The sequence below is a fragment of the Salvelinus namaycush genome, chromosome 32 (genome assembly GCF_016432855.1).
Source record: "Salvelinus namaycush isolate Seneca chromosome 32, SaNama_1.0, whole genome shotgun sequence".
NCBI classification, from domain to species: Eukaryota; Metazoa; Chordata; class Actinopteri; order Salmoniformes; family Salmonidae; genus Salvelinus; species Salvelinus namaycush.
The window spans coordinates 7,571,980-7,591,930 of NC_052338.1; the positions used below are offsets into that span (position 1 = coordinate 7,571,980).

General features: G+C 43.4%; 1 protein-coding gene across 1 annotated transcript in view; it reads right to left on the bottom strand.

Moving 5' to 3' along the window:
* The window catches only part of grin2da (glutamate receptor, ionotropic, N-methyl D-aspartate 2D, a), a 42,555-nt gene that overhangs the window by 16,160 nt on the left and 6,444 nt on the right, over nucleotides 1-19,951 (bottom strand). Inside the window, exons 4-8 of the mRNA XM_038971500.1 lie at nucleotides 19,522-19,808; nucleotides 16,864-17,195; nucleotides 5,170-5,284; nucleotides 2,164-2,372; nucleotides 482-650 (exon numbers count right to left, since the gene is read on the bottom strand). Coding sequence (XP_038827428.1) covers nucleotides 482-650; nucleotides 2,164-2,372; nucleotides 5,170-5,284; nucleotides 16,864-17,195; nucleotides 19,522-19,808 — 1,112 coding nt within the window. The remainder of the gene's footprint in view (nucleotides 1-481; nucleotides 651-2,163; nucleotides 2,373-5,169; nucleotides 5,285-16,863; nucleotides 17,196-19,521; nucleotides 19,809-19,951) is intronic.

The following is a 19,951-nucleotide window of genomic DNA, read 5'->3' on the forward strand; positions in this document are numbered from 1 at the left end:
CGTTCACAGGCATTCACTTCCAGCTGTCTCAGTAGTAAAATGGTTACGTTAATGAGATCCGAGAGTGAGTTGTGCAACTGAGGAGCCTCACGGTGGGGGAAAAGGGACACCTGCACCTGGTAGTAGCAGCAGCCTAGCCACCCGGTGGCTGTATAAACACAGCAACACACCCTTAGCTGTGCTGTCACTGTGAATGTGGGTTGACACATCCCCATCTCTTCTCTGTTAGCCACCCGTATTAATCCCGGCACCCAGAGGGGGATTGTCTTCCCTGGAAATAGCGAGGCATTTGCCCAAGACTCCACGCCAAACACTCCCGAGTTACTTCTCCATGGGAATACTAATCTATTTGACAGTTCTTGGTCTCATTCTGTCTCCCGTTTACTTTCAGGGGATTTTGAGGAGGAATTGCATGGCACCCCTTGAACACGTTATTTGAATACGAAAAGAAAGAGAGAAGAAGAAATACATGACCCCTGACCTCCCCGACCATGCCATTCCACTGCCCATCACTCCCCCTCTTCCCGTGTCTGCCATTGGTCACCAGGTAGAGGTCATAGGAGAAGCCCACTATTTTGGCCAATCGCTTGAGGACGTCAATGCAGAAGCCTTTGCAGCAGTGCTTCGATGATTTCTCATCCACCGGCACACTGTGGTTACAGATAGAGCGAGGGAGGGAAGGAGAGAAAGACAGGGAGGGAGATGTTAGAGACAGGAGGTAGAGGAAAGAGAGAAACAGAAGGGAGACACAGAAGGGCAAGGAGGAATGTATGAATTATTAGTGAGAGCTGTAGTTGCTGGATCAATACTGCCTGTAGTTGGACTGCTCAGTTTTAGAGAAGGGAGGCATATCAGAACAGACAGGAGAGGAGGAGGAGGACTGCATAAAAACTGGGTTAATTGTCATTTTTCAGGGTGGGTTATCCTCAGCAGGGGATGAGGAGATTGAACAGGGCATACGTGGACTCTTTCCAAGCATGTAGCTTTACAATAGGAATGTCAACAGAAAAAGCCCAATGACATATTAAAAGTTAAGTTTAACTGGGCAAATATCAATGTGTGGTCCCTCCCTGTATGCCCACTATGATAAGCAACCAGGCAGTGCAGGTGTTGCGATGCCAATGGAATGTTAAAAGCAGGCTGATTAACTGGGGCAATCTCCCTGAGCCAATACAATTGATGGAACTTTCAGCGGGCCTTGTTACCAGACGTCTTATCAGAGACAGGCTGGGAACACATAACACACTAACAGACCTCCAGAGACCAGGACAGACTGTGAAACACCGAGTGAGAGTTTATAAAAGAGGACAAGAGAGAATAAACAACAGCATGTCAATGAAAAAAACTGGCAAAGCATGTGGTTACTGGTTAGACTACGCTGCATCCCAAAAATGTAAGGTTTTTTAATATTTCAAAGTATATTTCTACCTTGTGTGTAGCCCGGAGCTGTTTGTCAAAATCTATAGTAGAGCAATGAAGCTGATGATGTCATAGGGTCACTGGGCACCATTGTGGCGCATGGCATAGATTTACTTTGACAATTATAAAGACATTTTAAAAGTTTAAAGGGTTTATTACTTATTTACTGCAATTCAGTTGCTAAATCTTTACAAATTCCCTGCAATTCTTATCCCTGAATGGCTTGAGGGGAGGGAATGTAACCATGTGACATCATAGGTAGAGTGGAGTAAAACATTGTATTTGAAACACACTCTCAATAAACGATATCAATACTGAGGAGCAACACGGCCAACCACAATTATCATTTTTGTATTACCCTTTACGCTTATGATAGTTACAACATTTAAACTATGTTGGTTACATGTTGGTCATGGTTAAACATATGCATGGTTAGACCATGGTCAGTCATGGTTAAATATCTCCATGGTTAGACCAGGGTAGGTCATGGTTAAATATCTCCATGGTTAGACCAGGGTAGGTCATGGTTAAATATCTCCATGGTTAGACCAGGGTAGGTCATGGTTAAATATCTCCATGGTTAGACCATGGTCAGTCATGGTTAAATATCTGCATGGTTAGACCATGGTCAGTCATGGTTAAATATCTACATGGTTAGACCAGGGTAGGTCATGGTTAAATATCTCCATGGTTAGACCAGGGTAGGTCATGGTTAAATACATCCGTCCCAGTAGCAGGCCTTACTTGGTGGTGTTGAGCGGTAGTCTGCAGGGCACCGAGTCCCGGATGCAGGAGTTGGTGCCTGGGTCAGCTGGCTCCACAATGACAAAGGGCCTCTCCTCCAGGGTGACCACCTTGAGGTGCTGGGTGTCATCCAGCGGCTTGAGGAAGGAGCCGTAGCGTGAAAAGGGCTGGATAATGAGATCCAGAACACCGTTCTGCCACGTGCCAACCTGCAAGGAGATCATTTAGAGCCATTTAGGAAGTACAGTTGAAGTCAGAAGTTTACATACACCTTAGCCAAATACATTTAAACTCCGTTTCTCACAATTCCTGACATTTAATCCTAGTAAAAATTCCCTGTCTTAGGTCAGTCAGGATCACCAATTTATTTTAAGAATGTGAAATGTCAGAATAATAGTAGAGAGAATGATTTATTTCAGCTTTTATTTCTTTCATCACATTCCCAGTGGCTCGGAAGTTTACATACACAATTAGTATTTGGTATAATTGCAGTTAATTGTTTAACTTGGGTCAAACATTTCGGGTAGCCTTCCACAAGCTTCCCACAATAATTTGGGTGAATTTTGGCCCATTCCTCCTGACAGAGCTGGTGTAACGGAGTCAGGATTGTAGCCCTCCTTGCTCGCACACACTTTTTCAGTTCTGCCCACAAATGTTCTATAGGATTGAGGTCCGGGTTTGTGATGGCCACTCCAATACCTTGACTTTGTTGTCCTTAAGCTATTTTGCCACAAATTTGGAAGTATGCTTGGGGTCATTGTCCATTTGGAAGACCCATTTGCAACCAAGCTTTAACTTCCTGACTGATGTCTTGAGATGTTGCTTCAATATATCCACATAATTGTCCTGCCTCATGATGCCATCTATTTTGTGAAGTGCACCAGTCTCTCCTGCAGCAAAGCACCCCCACAACATGATGCTGCCACCCCCGTGCTTCACGGTTGGGATGGTGTTCTTCGGCTTGCAGGCATCCTCCTTTTTCCTCCAAACATAACGATGGACATTATGGCCAAACAGTTCTATTTTTGTTTCATCAGACCAGAGGACATTTCTCCAAAAATTACAATCTTTGTCCCCATGTGCAGTTGCAAACGGTAGTCTGGCTTTTTTATGGCGGTTTTGAAGCAGTGGCTTCTTCCTTGCTGAGCGGCCTTTCAGGTTATGTCGATATAGGACTCGTTTTACTGTGGATATAGAACCTTTTGTACCTGTTTCCTCCAGCATCTTCACAAGGTCCGTTGCTGTTGTTCTGGGATTGATTTGCACTTTTCGCACCACAGTACATTAATCTCTAGGAGACAGAACGCGTCTCCTTCCTGAGCGGTATGACGGCTGTGTGGTCCCATGGTGTTTATACTTGCGTACAATTGTTTGTACAAATGAACGTAGTACCTTCAGGCGTTTGGACATTGCTCCCAAGGATGAACCAGACTTGTGGAGGTCTACAATTTTTTTTCTGAGGTCTTGGCTGATCTATTTAGATTTTCTCATGATGTCAAGCAAAGAGGCACTGAGTTTGAAGGTAGTCCTTGAAATACATCCACAGGTACACCTCCAATTGACTCAAATGATGTAAATTAGCCTATCAGAAGCTTCTAAAGCCATGACATAATTTTCTGGAATTTTCCAAGCTGTTTAAAGGCACAATCAACTTAGTGTATGTAAACTTCTGACCCACTGGAATTGTGATACAGTGAATTATAAGTGAAATAATCTGTCTGTAAACAATTGTTGGAAAAATTACTTGTGTCAGGCACAAAGTAGATGTCCATACCGACTTGCCAAAACTATAGTTTGTTAACAAGAAATTTGTGGAGTGGTTGAAAAACGAGTTTTAATGACTCCAACCTAAGTGTATGTAAACTTCCGACTTCAACTGTATATGGATCGTGAGGAGGAAAAGGGAAACCTTTGTGCGACGCACACTTCTCTTTTGTTCACTGCGTCGGTTTGCGGTAAGTGTGGCATGTACTAAACACTTGAGAGTGTTTCGGTGTCTCGGCGGTCAAGCTTACATTGGAGACTGCATACTGGGGAAAAATAAAAACCAGAAGTGAACGCAACCTGTGTTGAAGTGATTCACTAATTAATTGAAGTGAGTGCTTTGAGAGAACCATTTCCTCAGTTCTTCTTCAGGGTTACTTGAACTTGTCAGGTTCTAATATCACCACAATGTATTAGACGTATACCTGTCGACCATGGAATGGCCTACACATTTATATTATTATCCTAATATTTGGAATCAGGGTTATTTTATACTATAGGGAACAGTAAGTTACAGTATTTACGGATCTATGGAGACTACAGACGCACAGTATATAATTTGTGGTCATGTGTAAACGTGTATCCGACCAATACAATACGATTTGATTTGAAGCGGTCAGACTTTTTCCATTACATAATGTGGTCTCGGGTCAAAAACTGGTCCCAGAGCTCAATCGTCCACTGTTTGTTCACTCACCCTTACTGATCAGAGCCCAGAGCACTCAGAGGAGATAGGAAATTAACTGAAGGAGCACTACTACAGAGTCCATGTTATCATACAGCTGCAACTGGGTCAGATTATCCCACCTTGACAGTACGGAGGCATATCACGGTTCATGCTGAACAAATTCCTCCTGTTGTGAATGGATATCATGGAATCACCAGGCCTTGAGGCAACAACGTGGGTAAACGTACAGAGTGCTGAAAGGTTAGTTGAAAACAGCAGGAATGGAGTGAATGGAGAGCTGAGGCAAGTGCATGGGCTTTCTCTCTCTCGGGGGAACAAACATTAGAAGTCGAGTTAGCCAGTTAACAAAAGCTAACAAGGTTGGCAAAACGTTAAATAAGGGTTAAGTAGACACATCCGATGGACTGTGATAGTGCGGTAAGGGTGGTTAGCAAGTTGAGGGGAGAGAGTGTGTGTACGTGTGCAGGAGGATAAGTTAGCCAGACTTGATGGGTGTGAAATGGTGATTAGCGAGCGTGTCAGATAATTAGCGGTTAGCACGCTAACTCACTGACCTCCTCCCAGCCTTTCCCCTCGGAGTAGGAAATCACGTCCAGCACTGGATTAGACAGGTAGCCATCGCTGTTGAACGAGTAGTCCCGGCCACTCAGCGTAATGTTACTGAAAAACCTGGAAGACAGGAAAGGGAGTGTGGGAATGGCAGACAGAAAGAAAGAAATAGAAACAGGGAAATAGAGAGACACACGAAACAACTTTCAGCACAGACAGACAGAGAAACAGGAGACGGAAAAACAGAGAAACGGAGTGGCATGCTAGACTTTCAGCAAGATTCAAGTTTTCGCTGGAAGTGACAGGGAAGGCGATGAGAGTGGCAGAGCGAGAGAGCGAGAGAGAGGCAGCGAGAGAGAGAACGAGAGAAGCAGGGGACACTTAATACTAGATATCGTTCATGTGTCTTCAGCTGCAAGCTTTGTAGTTGAAAGACTAGAGTGGCAGAGTGGCAGGGTGAGAGACAGCAGGATGCAGGTGGGCAGTTAGGCACTACACTAAAGATCTCTCTATGTCCCAAGCTGCTTGTTATTATGTTCCAGCCATGTACAGTTACAGGTAGCTACGTGACATGAAATGTAAGTAAATCAATGAGTTGATGAATAAAACATGTGAGCTCGCCTTTGGAGTAGCCAAAGTTCTGCAAACGGCGAGTAGTTTCTGCTTATCACATGACTAATGTGCAGAAATTGTGAGTGGTTGAGATTTGCAAAGACTGCAGTATGCAGCGATGTAGGGTAGGCAGGCTATTTTCCATAGTCTTCAACGCATCTGTATCGCGTTGATATCGAGAGTGCTAATGGTTTCCCAGCCCTACCCTGATAATCAGGGGTAAAAGCTATAGAGCAAACTACACTAGCTGTTGGCTTTCATGTTTTTCATGTTGCTGTTAGAGGCAGTCTGTCGGTTACAGAGTCTGAGATGCTTCTGTGTCACCATGACAACACTGCACCTAAAAGCACCATTCACAGAGGACGCCAGTCAGATAGAATGTTAAAAAACCAACGGCGGTTCACTTTTTCTCTCCCTTCCTTCAAAAGGCATTTGGAATTTGTCGTCAGCGCTTTCTTGTTTTCGTGATGCAGCAAACGCTGATTGAAGATGCCCTCATTTCCTTTCATCCAGCCATTATTTATACGAGGCTGTCACATAGAAAGCCTACCACGTAATATGAGATGTTTATCTGCGTCTCACCCACTGCCCTCTCTCGAACTTCACAAGAGTATTGAGCTGAATTATGACCTATAATTTATGGGTATTTCTAGATCATATAGTAGGAGAAATGATTCACATTCTGGCACATGATAAGACAGGCTGGAGCCCTACTTCTAGGGCTGTGCTGATCTTCCTATCCTTCCTGTTGCTACTGTATACAGTATATGAGGGGCAATAATGGAATGCAAAGTAATGGAATGCAATGCAAATGAGCTAGAAGGCTGTATATGTTTATTAAGGCTGTATGAAGGAGTCACAAAGGGCATTATAACTTTTCAAACATGATTTGTCCAACCAAGCCTATAAAGAGAATACTGACGGCAAACAGAAATCCAATAGAAAGCAGAAAAAAATGAGCAGAAAACACCCTCGGTCGCTATTCTACATTCAAATGATTATTTCATGGTTTAGAAAAATAGAGGAGAAATTCTGCTGACAAACACAAAACTATTCAGAAGTTGCTTTTCTTATAAGATGAAGAAAGACAATGTGTTAATGTTAGCGCTCACTTGAACTCTGCAATGCCGCGGGTCTCTCTGGGTGAGTGCCATGTTGTCATGGCGACACACCGTCATTGACATTACATGTGTTTCCACTGATGCCGAAACATTGTGAGGTGAACAAGCTACGGAATATTTGAATATAGATTTGTCTCTCGCACCGTAACAAAGACAACTCATAATGGCTAATGCATTCAGACAGAGAAAGATGGAGGGGGGGAATAGAGAGAGCGAGAGAGAAAGAGAGAGTAGACAGAAAAGAGAGAGAGAGAGAGAGAGAGAGAGAGAGAGAGAGAGAGAGAGAGAGAGAGAGAGAGAGAGAGAGAGAGAGAGGGATAGGCAAAGTGGGAAAGCGAGTGAGAGAGAGTGATATGGGGAGTAGGGGTGAAGGGTTTGGGGTGGGGGGTTACTAGCTATTTAAACATCAGACAACATTCACATGAATGTACTCTCTTTAGAGCTGCATTTGCATGCCCCCCCTCCCCCCTTCTATTAGATTCTCCCATGCCTCACTGGTGCCAGCGCCTCCATTAGGAAACGGGACGGGTATGGGAACTGTTTGGTGTGTCCCTATGCTGTTGACAGTGCTCCTGCCATGATAGTGATGGCGCGGGAGATACAGAGAGAGGCCAGAGGAGCTTTGATGGCTGGTTGGGTTCGTGGCTGTGTGTGACTGCCTCCAATATTTATACCCTGCATTTGTATTTGAATTTATTAAGGATCCCCATTAGCTGCTGCCAAGGCAGCAGCTACTCTTCCTGGGATCCAGCAACATTAAGGCAGTTATGTACAATTTAAAATTGTATATAACACTTTTCACAACACATTAAGTGTGTGTGCCCTCAGGCCACTACTCTACTTCCACATATCTAAGCCACCACAATCAATTATCCTATTTACATGTAAAACGATGAAGCATCAGATCCCTTTTAGAGTCGGGCCAAGGGAGGAGAGAGATGGGGGGAAAAGGAAGAGAAGGTAAAGGGAAGAGACGTAGTGATGAGAAAAGGAGAGAGTGAACCAGGGAGGAAGAGAAGAGAGAGAGAGAGAGGGTTGTGAAATGACAATAGATAGGAGAGCGTGGGAGGGAAGGAGGGAGAGAGGGAGGGATGGAGGGGAGAGAGAAGGAAATTAGATTGAGGATGAGATTGAATGGTGTAATAAAAACAAAGCATAAAGAGCATAGCGGTGGGAGAGATAGAGGGAGGAGAGAGGGGTGCAGGGATGACAGAGGAGCAGAGAGGTACGGAAGGGGATGCAGATGAAAGATAGAAAGAATTGTGAGAAAAAGAAGGGAGAGTGGTGAGAGGTAGATAATTGTAGTTTTACCTTGTCTGGTCAAATAAATGTATTAAAGAGACCCATTATAGCTGACACATTAAAAATGAATGAACAGTAGGTGGTAATTAATACATAAATTGGTACCATTTAGGCTTTTGGTAACAATTTACTGCCTTCAGAAAGTATTGACACCCCTTGAAATTGATTACATTGAGATTTCTTGTAATAATGTCAAAGTGGAATTATGTTTTTTGAAATTTGTACACATGAATAAAAAATGAAAAGCTGAAATGTCGTGTCAATAAATATGTAATTTCAATACGTATTGTTATGGCAAGTCAAAATAAGTTCAGGAGTAAAAATGTGCTTAACAAGTCACAATAGGTTGCATGGACTTACTTTGTGTGCGATAATAGTGTTTAACACGATTTTTTGAATGACTTCCTCATCTCTGTACCCCACACATATTATCTGTAAGGTCCCTCAGTCAAGTAGTGAATTTCAAACACAGATTCAACCACAAAGACCAGGGAGGTTTTCCAATGACAGTAAAGAAGGGCACCTATTTGTAGGGTAAAGATAAGAAAAGCATACTTTTTAATACTTTTCACCTTTGAGCATGGTGAAGTTATTAATTACACTTTGGATGGCGTATCAATAAACCCAGTCACTACAAAGATTGTCACGTTCATTGAAAGGATCGGACCAAGGCGCAGCGTGCGTAGAGTTCCACATTCTTTAATAGTGAAACTTACAACAAAAACAACAAAGAATATAACAAACGTGCAGTATTGCAGTGCACAAGGCAGCTATACAAAAACAAGATCCCACAACACAAACGAGGAAAATGGCTACCTAAATATGATCCCCAATCAGAGACAACAATAAACAGCTGTCTCTGATTGGGAACCATATCAGGCCAACATAGACATACAAAAACCCCTAGACATACAAAAAATCCTAGACATACAAAAACCCTAGACATACAAAAACTAGCGTACCCACCCTAGTCACACCCTGACCTAACCAAAATATATAGAAAAACAGAGATATCTAAGGTCAGGAAGTGACAAAGAAACAGGTGTCCTTCCTAACTCAGTTGCCAGAGAGGAAGGAAACCGCTCAGGGATTTCACCATGAAGCCAATGGTGACTATAAAACAGTTACAGAGTTTAATGGTTGTTATAGGAGAAAACTGAGGATGGATCAACAACATTGTAGAAACTCAACAAAACTAAACTAATTGACTGAGTGAAAAGATTGTACAGATTTTTTTTTTTTTCAAAACATGTCTCCTGTTTGCAACAAGGCAATAAAGTAATACTGCAAAAAATGTGGCAAAGCAATTAACTTTTTGTCCTGAATTCAACACATTACTGAGTACCACTCTCTATATTTTCAAGCTTAGTGGTGGCTGCTTTATGTTATGGTTAATCGTAACCTTGTAATCGTCATTTCAGGATAAAAAATAAACAGAATTGAGGCAAAGGCAAAATCCTAGAGGAAAACCTGGTTCAGTCTGCTTTCCACCAGACACTGGGAAATTAATTCACCTTTCTGCAGGACTATAACCTGAAACACAAGGCCAAATCTACACTATAGTTTCTTATCATGAAGACAGTGAATGTTCTTGAGTGGCTGAGTAACAGTTTTTACTTAAATCTGCTTGAAAATCTATGGCAAGACCTGAAAATGGTTGTCTAGCAATGAATAACAACCAATTTGACAGAGCTTGAAGAATTCTTAAAAGAATAACGGGTTAATGTTGCACAATCCAGGTGTGCAAAGCTCTTAGCGAATTACTCAGAAAGACTTACAGCTGTAATCGCTGCCAAAGGGGACTCTTACATGTATTGACACAGGGATGTGAATATTTATGTAAATTAGATATTTCTGTATTTCATTTTCAATACATTTCTACACATTTCTAAAAATATGTTTTCACTTTTTGTGTGTAGATGTGTGAGAAAAAAATACATATTTAATCAATTTTGAATTCAGGCTGTAACACACATGAAATGTGGAATAAGTAAAGGGGTATGAATACTTTCTGAAGGCACTGTATCTATAGCCTATCAGTAACATTTCAACTAACGATCTACTAACCTTAGCCCTAACCCTTACCCTTATCCTAACCCTAAACTTAACCCTAGCCCTAACCCTTACTCTAAACCTAACCCTAACCGTAACCTTACCAAGCAGTTTGCTTATCAACAGATAGTTTGATGATAGTACGACCATCTGCACAGCATCTACAGGTTGAAAATCCGGACTATCCAAATAAAGTTTGACCAGGCCTTTGTAGTTATTATGGAATACATCCTCAGCAGTTCATTTTAATCCCCCAATGCTAGTCAATAAACTAGCTTGATTAGCATAGACAAGTCATGTATTTGAACTTGATTTACATGGACTCAACATGGCATGCACAGTATCTTTAACTTGATTCACATTGACTCAACAAGCTATGTACAGTTGAAGTCGGAAGTTTACATACACTTAGGTTAGGACATCTACTTTGTGTATGACACAAGTCATTTTTCCAACAATTGTTTACAGACAGATTATTTTACTTATAATTCACTGTATTACAATTCCAGTGGGTCAGAAGTTTACATACACTAAGTTGCTTTAAACAGCTTGGAAAATTCCAGAAAATGATGTCATGGCTATAGAAGCTTCTGATAGGCTAATTGACATCATTTGAGTCAATTGGAGGTGTACCTGTAGATGTATGTCAATGCCTACCTTCAAACTCAGTGCCTCTTTGCTTGACATCATGGGGAAATCAAAAGAAATCAGCCAAGACCTCAGAAAAAAATTGTAGACCTCCACAAGTCAGGTTCATCCTTGGAAGCAATTTTCAAACGCCTGAAGGTACCACATGCATCTGTACAAATAATAGTATGCAAGTATAAACACCATGGGACCACGCAGCCATGGGACCCTGACTCAGTTACACCAGCTCTGTCAGGAGGAATGGGCCAAAATTCACCCAACTTATTTTGGGAAGCTTGTGGAAGGCTACCCAAAACGTTTGACACAAGTTAAACAATTTAAAGGCAATGCTACCAAATACTATTTGAGTATATGTAAACTTCTGACCCACTGGCAATGTATAAAGTATAAACACCATGGGACCACGCAGCCGTCATACCGCTCAGGATGACGGCTGCGAAATGAACGTACTTTGGTGGGAAAAGTGCAAATCAATCACAGAACAACAGCAAAGGACCTTGTGAAGATGCTGGAAGAAACAGGTACAAAGGTATCTATATCCACAGTAAAACAAGTCCTATATTGACATAACCTGAAAGGCCTCTCAGCAAGGAAGAAGCCACTGCTCCAAAACCGCTATAAAAAAGAAAGACTACGGTTTGCAACTGCACATGGGGACAAAGACTGTACTTTTTGGAGAAATGTCCTCTGGTCTGATGAAACAAAAATAGAACTGTTTGGCCATAATGACCATCTATGTTTGGAGGAATAAGGGGGAGGCTTGCAAGCTGAAGAACACCATCCCAACCGTGAAGCACGGGGGTGGCAGCATCAAGTTGTGGGGGGGGCTTTGCTGCAGGAGGGACTGGTGCACTTCACAAAATAGATGGCATCATGAGGAAAGAAAATTATGTGGATATATTGAAGCAACATCTCAAGACATCAGTTAGGAAGTTAAAGCTTGGTCGCAAATGGGTCTTCCAACTGGACAATGACCCCAAGCATACTTCCAAAGTTGTGGCAAAATGGCTTAAGGACAACAAAGTCAAGGTATTGGAGTGGCCATCACAAAGCCCTGACCTCAATCCCATATAAAATTTGTGGGCAGAACTGAAAAAGCATGTGCGAGCAAGGAGGCCTACAATCCTGACTCCGTTACACCAGCTCTGTCAGGAGGAATGGGCCAAAATTCAACCAACTTATTGTGGGAAGCTTGTGGGAAGCTTATTGTGGGAAGCTTATTGTGGGAAGCTTCCGATGGTTCAGTCTACGCTGATTAGTTGAATTTGTCCGCAGAAGCTCACTGCCCTCCTGAAGACAAACAATGTATACGAAATGCTTCAGTCTGGTTTTAGACCCCATCATAGCACTGAGACTGCACTTGTGAAGGTGGTAAATTAACTTTTAATGGCGTCAGACCGAGGCTCTGCATCTGTCCTCGTGCTCCTAGACCTTAGTGCTGCATTTGATACCATCGATCACCACATTCTTTTGGAGAGATTGGAAACCCAAATTGGTCTACACGGACAAGTTCTGGCCTGGTTTAGATCTTATCAGTCGGAAAGATATCAATTTGTCTCTGTGAATGGTTTGTCCTCTGACAAATCAACTGTAAATTTCGGTGTTCCTCAAGGCTCCGTTTTAGGACCACTATTGTTTTCACTATATATTTTACCTCTTGGGGATGTCATTCGAAAACATAATGTTAACTTTCACTGCTATGCGGATGACACACAGCTGTACATTTCAATGAAACATGGTGAAGCCTCAAAATTGCCCTCCCTGGAAGCCTGTGTTTCAGACATAAGGAAGTGGATGGCTGCAAACTTTCTACTTTTAAACTCGGACAAAACAGAGGTGCTTGTTCTAGGTCCCAAGAAACAAAGAGATCTTCTGTTGAATCTGTCAATTAATCTTGATGGTTGTACAGTCGTCTCAAATAAAACTGTGAAGGACCTCGGCGTTACTCTGGACCCTGATCTCTCTTTTGACGAACATATCAAGACTGTTTAAAGGACAGCTTTTTCCATCTACGTAACATTGCAAAAATCAGAAACTTTCTGTCCAAAAATGATGCATAAAAATTAATCCATGCTTTTATCACTTCTAGGTTAGACTACTGCAATGCTCTACTTTCCGGCTACCCGGATAAAGCACTAAATAAACTTCAGTTAGTGCTAAATACGGCTGCTAGAATCCTGACTAGAACCAAAAAATGTGATCATATTACTCCAGTGCTAGCCTCCCGACACTGGGTTCCTGTTAAGGCAAGGGCTGATTTCAAGGTTTTACTGCTAACCTACAAAGCATTACATGGGCTTGCTCCTACCTATCTTTTGGTCCTGCCGTACATACCTACACGTACGCTACGGTCACAAGACGCAGGCCTCCTAATTGTCCCTAGAATATTTAAGCAAACAGCTGGAAGCAGTGCTTTCTCCTATAGAGCTCAATTTTTATGGAATGGTCTGCCTACCCATGTGAGAGACGCAGACTCGGTCTCAACCTTTAAGTCTTTACTGAAGACTCATCTCTTCAGTAGGTCATATGATTGAGTGTAGTCTGGTCCAGGAGTGTGAAGGTGAACGGAAAGGCTCTGGAGCATCAATCCGCCCTTGCTGTCTCTGCCTGGCCGGTTCCCCTCTCTCCACTGGGATTTTCTGCCTCTAACCCTATTACAGGGGCTGAGTCACTGGCTTACTGGTGCTCTTCCATGCCGTCCCTAGGAGGGGTGCGTCACTTGAGTGGGTTGAGTCACTGACGTGGTCTTCCTGTCTGGGTTGGCGCCCCCCCCCCTTGTGTTGTGCCGTGGTGGAGATCTTTGTGGGCTATACTCTGCCTTGTCTCAGGATGGTAAGTTGGTGGTTGAAGATATCCCTCTAGTGGTGTGGGGGCTGTGCTTTGGCAAAGTGGGTGGGGTTATATCCTGCCTGTTTGGCCCTGTCCGGGGGTATCATCGGATGGGGCCACAGTGTCTCCTGACCCCTCCTGTCTCAGCCTTCAGTATTTATGCTGCACAAGTTTATGTGTCTGGAGGCTAGGGTCAGTCTGTTATATCTGGAGTATTTCTCCTGTCTTATCCGGTGTCCTGTGTGAATTTAACTTCTTTGGGGTAGGGGGCAGTATTTTCACGTCCGGATGAAAAGCATGCCCAGAGTAAACTGCCTGCTACAAAGCCATAAAAGCTAGAATATGCATAGTATTAGTAGATTTGGATGGAAAACACTCTGAAGTTTCTAAAACTGTTTGAATGATGTCTGTGAGTATAACAGAACTCATATGGCAGGCAAAAACCTGAGAAAAAATCCAACCAGGAAGTGGGAAATCTGAGGTTGGTCGATTTTCAACTCAGCTCCTATTGAAGATACAGTGGGATATTGGTAATGTTGCACTTCCTAAGGCTTCCACTAGATGTCAACAGTCTTTAGACCCTTGTCTGATGCTTCTACTGTGAAGTGGGGCCGAAGGAGAGGGGAATGAGTAAGGTCTATCATGACCTGAACATGGGCTGACCAGCGCGTTCACGTGAGCGCGAGCTCTTTTCCATCGCACTTCTGAAGACAAAGGAATAATCCGGTTGGAACATTATTGAAAAATTATGTTAAAAACATCCTAAAGATTGATTCAATACTTCGTTTGTCATGTTTATACGGACTGTAATATAACTTTTTTAACTTTTCGTCCGTACTTTCCGCTGGACTTGCCCGTGCGTCGTGAGTTTGGAAAGTGTACTGAACGCTAGAACAACAAGGAAAATCAAATGATGGTTTATAGAACAGTTCCAAAATCAAAGGATGTTTTGGAACTTCTGAACGTAAGGCGCCAATGTAAACTCATATTTCTGGATATAAATATGAACTTTACCGAACAAAACATACATGTACTGTGTAACATGAAGTCCTATGAGTGTCATCTGATGAAGATCATCAAAGGTAAGTGATTAATTGTATCTATATTTCTGCTTTTTGTGAATCCTCTCTTTGGCTGGAAAAATGGCTGTGTTATTCTGTGAATAGGCACTCACCTAACATAACTGTTTGGTTTGCTTTCGTCGTAAAGCCTTTTTGAAATCGGACACTGTGGCTGGATTTACAACAAGTGTATCTTTAAAATGGTGTAAAATACATGTATGTTTGAGGAATTCTAATTATGGGATTTCTGTTGTTTTGAATTTGGCGCCCTGCAGTTTCACTGGCTGTTGAAGAGGTGGGACGCTACCGTCTCACGTACCCTAGAGAGGTTAAGTATGCTCTCTAATTCTCTCTTTCTCTCTTTCTTTCTTTCTCTCTCTCGGAGGACCTGTGCCCTAGGACCATGCCTCAGGACTACCTGGCATGATGACTCCTTGCTGTCCCCAGTCCACCTGGCCGTGCTGCTGCTCCAGTTTCAACTGTTCTGCCTGCGGCTATGGAACCCTGACCTGTTCACCGGATGTGCTACCTGTCCCAGACCTGCTGTTTTCAACTCTCTAGAGACAGCAGGAGCGGTAGAGATACTCTCAATGATCGGCTATGAAAAGCCAACTGACATTTACTCCTGAGGTGCTGACTTGTTGCACCCTCGACAACTACTGTGATTATTATTATTTGACCATGCTGGTCATTTATGGACATTTGAACATCTTGGCCATGTTCTGTTATAATCTCCACCCGGCACAGCCAGAAGAGGACTGGCCACCCCTCATAGCCTGGTTCCTCTCAAGGTTTCTTCCTAGGTTTTGGCCTTTCTAGGGAGTTTTTCCTAGCCACCGTGCTTCTACACCTGCATTGCTTGCTGTTTGGGATTTTAGGCTGGGTTTCTGTACAGCACTTTGATATATCAGCTGATGTAAGGGCTATATAAATACATTTGATTTGGAAGGCTACATGAAACGTTTGAGCCAAGTTAAACAATTTAAAGGCAATGCTACCAAATACTAATTGAGTGTATGTAAACTTCTGACCCACTGGGAATGTGATGAAAGAAATAAAAGCCAAAATAAATTATTCTCTCTACTATTATTCTGACATTTCACATTCTTAAAATAAAGTGGGGATCCTAACTGACCTAAGACAGGGAATTGTTACTAGAATTAAATGTCAGGAATTGTGAAAAACCGAGTTTAAATGTATTTGGCTAAGGTGTATGTAAACTTCTGACTTCAACTGTATCTTTAACTTAATTTACATGAACGCAACAAGTCTTGCACCTTTTAACTTGATTCATATGGGCATAAGTCATGTATCTTTAACTTGATTCACAAATTAGAATGGTTCATGTATCTTTACTTCAACACAGGAACATGACTCATGTTCTGATTGTGATTCATCGCTATTTACTTTATTCTGACACGTACTGTATACAGACGGACACAGACATACAGCATGTACACATGGCTCATGTATCTTTCAGACAAATGTACTGACGAATGACACGAGAGGGACTTGGAGGAGTCACCTATGAGACTCGGTTGACAGGCAGCAAAAGACAGACGGAGGGAGATACAGAGACTTCTCATACACAACTGAGAACTAGACAGGGAGAGAGAGAAAATGAGGGCGAGAGAGAGAGAGAGAGAGAGAGAGAGGTTGAAGTGTTTCAGCTGTTGATGGGGAGAGAGAGGCAGACAAGGGGGAGAGAGAGAGAGAGGGGACGAGACAGACACAGAGATAATCAGCGATGACAGAGAAAGGCAGAGAGAGAGAGATAAGGAAAGACAAAGAGGCCGATATAGACAGAGACAGAAAGAGAGAGGGGGAGAAAGAGAAGAGAGAGAACGAGAGGCAGAGACACACTGAGGATAGAGAGAAGCAGATGGACAGAAAGAGGCAGGCAGAGAAATAGAGAGAGAATGAGAGAGAGCAAGAGAGATTGAGAGAGAGAGAGAGAGAGAGAGAGAGAGAGAGAGAGGGAAAAACAGCCAGCAGCAGTATGTGACACTCCTCTGCCACAGCTGAGCAGTTCTCCCCCCTGAGAGTTCTGAAGGAGCACCTCCGCTCTCCTCACCTGATCCTGTCTGGCACCCTCTGTGTCTGGTTGCCATCTGTCTGGCAGTTGCCTGCGAAGTAGTGTGGCCCTCGGGCCCAGCCGTACTCCTTCCTCAAAGCCATGGCTCCGTGGGTCAGCACAGACACCCCTTTGGCGATCCTCCTGCGGGGCTCGTCCCTCCAGCCCTGCGGCCGCACTGCGAACAGGGCCTTGGGGAGGCCCTCCAGGCCAAGGCCGGACAGGGCTGGCCCCACGGCGAACCACATGTGGGAGTGTCCGGCCTGACCCGAGGCCCAGGCCGCCTTGAAGATCAGTGCGGCCTCCTCCTGGGAGCAGTAGAGGAGACGCACCTGGAAGGAGCGGGGGGGAGGAGAGGAAGAAGAGGGTTGGGGGGGGGGGGGAGCAGTTAAGTGGGAGTCTTGTTGGACCAAACTAGGTCAAATGATGTCAGTCACACTGTGGCAGTTTTGGGGGGGTTGCTGACCCTGTTCACTGCGCTCTTTGAAAACATTTAAATTCAGGCCATTTCCCACTCAGACTACAGAAGTGGACAGTTTTTGGGGGCGAAATTTCATATCGTTACATCATTTATTTTTCTCTTTGTCCATTCTCCTATTTCTTATTTACATATATATCAAAAAGACCATCAACAGCAGGGTTTCCATTACATGGAAGAAAAGACTGAATTCAATGTCCCAGGTTGAACTATTTGAAGTATTCCAGTTAATTTATTAACTATTCTGAAAAACTGGCAGAATATCTTAGCATATTTTCCAAGACAGGTGATTGGAGTGTCTTTCAGGTAATTGGATACCAAGACAATTCTGTACTAATTAGTGTCTAATTAAGTCTTAGCAGGAATGAAATCCGGCATAGACTGCACAGCAGGGTCCCCGGGAACAAGGAAACACTGTCCTGCAGTACAGGTACACTGCGATGAAAGGACTGCAAAGACAGGACGACGGCATGAAATACAACAAAGGTCCCTACAGTCCTGTGGCTGGTATAGCGGGTTGAGTTACCATCTGCAGCACATCTATACAGTCTGATGGTCTATGGAGTGTTTAGTGCAGACCGGGAATGCGCAGGACTGGGGTGTATACACAAGTGCATGTTTACCCTTTCAGTGTGGGATCAAATCCCAGTCCCACAGCTATTCTCTCCCTGTCTCCCTTCTACCCTCAACCCTGTGTCGTGGAAATTCTTACACAGGGACCCTCAAAGTCAATCTTAAACGAATCATTCTTTATTTGTCAGTGCGCTGGAGAGGTTCCTACCAACTCAATGCACAATAGTACACAAATCAATCAGGAGCTCTGCCTGGGCTGTCCCTGCAGTTGTCTTATATACGGATATACACAGAGAAATTATACTTGCATGATTTAGCATAATTAAATCATCATTACCGTTTTGTTTCATAACATGTGACAGACCAATACCTCACGATGCTTCTTCTCTCTAAGCGGAGACCTTGACACTGAGATATCTTTCATTCGTTCTCAAAACAAGGTCTGGGCATACTGCCAAATTGCAGCTACTGCTAGTGAGGATTTGTACAGTCAGCCACTTGCATGAACACAGAAATTGGTTTATAGAACAGCACATGAATAGAACACAGAAATTGGTTTATAGAACAGCACATGAATAGAACATAGAAATTGGTTTATAGAACAGCACATGAATAGAACACAGAAATTTGTTATAAGAAAAGCACAAATTCCATTACACCTGTCTAAAGAAATAAACATGAAAATGACTAAATGATTAAGAAGAGGGAATAAAAGGGTCCCCAGTGTAGACCCTGTGGCATAGTGGTAACAAGCCGAAGAACACCATCCCAACCGTGAAGCACGGGGGTGGCAGCATCATGTTGTGGGGGTGCTTTGCTGCAGGAGGGACTGGTGCACTTCACAAAATAGATGGCATCATGAGGCAGGACAATTATGTGGATATATTAAAGCAACATCTCAAGACATCAGTCAGGAAGTTAAAGCTTGGTCGCAAATGGGTCTTCCAAATGGACAATGACCCCAAGCATACTTCCAAAGTTGTGGCAAAATAGCTTAAGGACAACAAAGTCAAGGTATTGGAGTGGCCATCACAAACCCGGACCTCAATCCTATAGAAAATGTATGGGCAGAACTGAAAAAGCGTGTGTGAGCAAGGAGGCCTACAAAACTGACTCAGTTACACCAGCTCTGTCAGGAGGAATGGGCCAAAATTCATCCAACTTAGTGTGGGAAGCTTGTGGAAGGCTACCTGAAACGTTTGACCCAAGTTAAACAATTTAAAGGTATTGCTACCAAATACTAATTGAGTGTATGTAAACTTCTGACCCACTGGGAATGTGATGAAAGAAATAAAAGCTGAAATAAATCATTCTCTCTACTATTATTCTGACATTTCACATTCTTAAAATAAAGTGGTGATCCTAACTGACCTAAGACAGGGAATTGTTGATGGGATTAAATGTCAGGAATTGTGAAAAACTGAGTTTAAATGTATTTGGCTAAGGTGTAAGTAATCTTCCGACTTCAACTGTACATGCCTCCCCACCGGAGACCTGGGTTCAATCCACAGCATCCTTTCTTCCTGTGTCTCCCCTCTCCATCAGTATCCTTCCTTCTGTACCATAGAAAAGTACAGCGAATTGAAAAAAGGTCATAGCCGTCTCACCTGCGCCTCGTTCTCCTTGAGCAGCCTGCGTGTGCGCGTCCCTCCTGGGTCGTCGGTGACGTTGAGCATGACCACTCCCTTCTTCTCCCAGCCGATGAAGGATCCGTCCGTCAGGCCCTCCACCATGGCCAGGAAGTCCTCGTAGCCGTGGTGACGCGTAGCCACCACGGAAAAGGAGGTCCAGTCGAACTCCTCCAGCACCTCGAAGATCACGTCCAGCTGCATGGCTGTGGAGCAGGTGAACTGGAGGTAGATGGAGCCGCTCTCCTGGGGGAGGAGGACAACAGTGGTGTACAGAAGGGGGAGAAAACGGTTTGTTAAAGAGTGAAATGGGTTTTCAGGACCTGGAGAGGGATAGAGAAAGAGGTGGCAGTGAACTGTCTCCTAGAGGGTTTTGTTCAGTAGGGAGACATTTTTTGAAGCGGAGTGA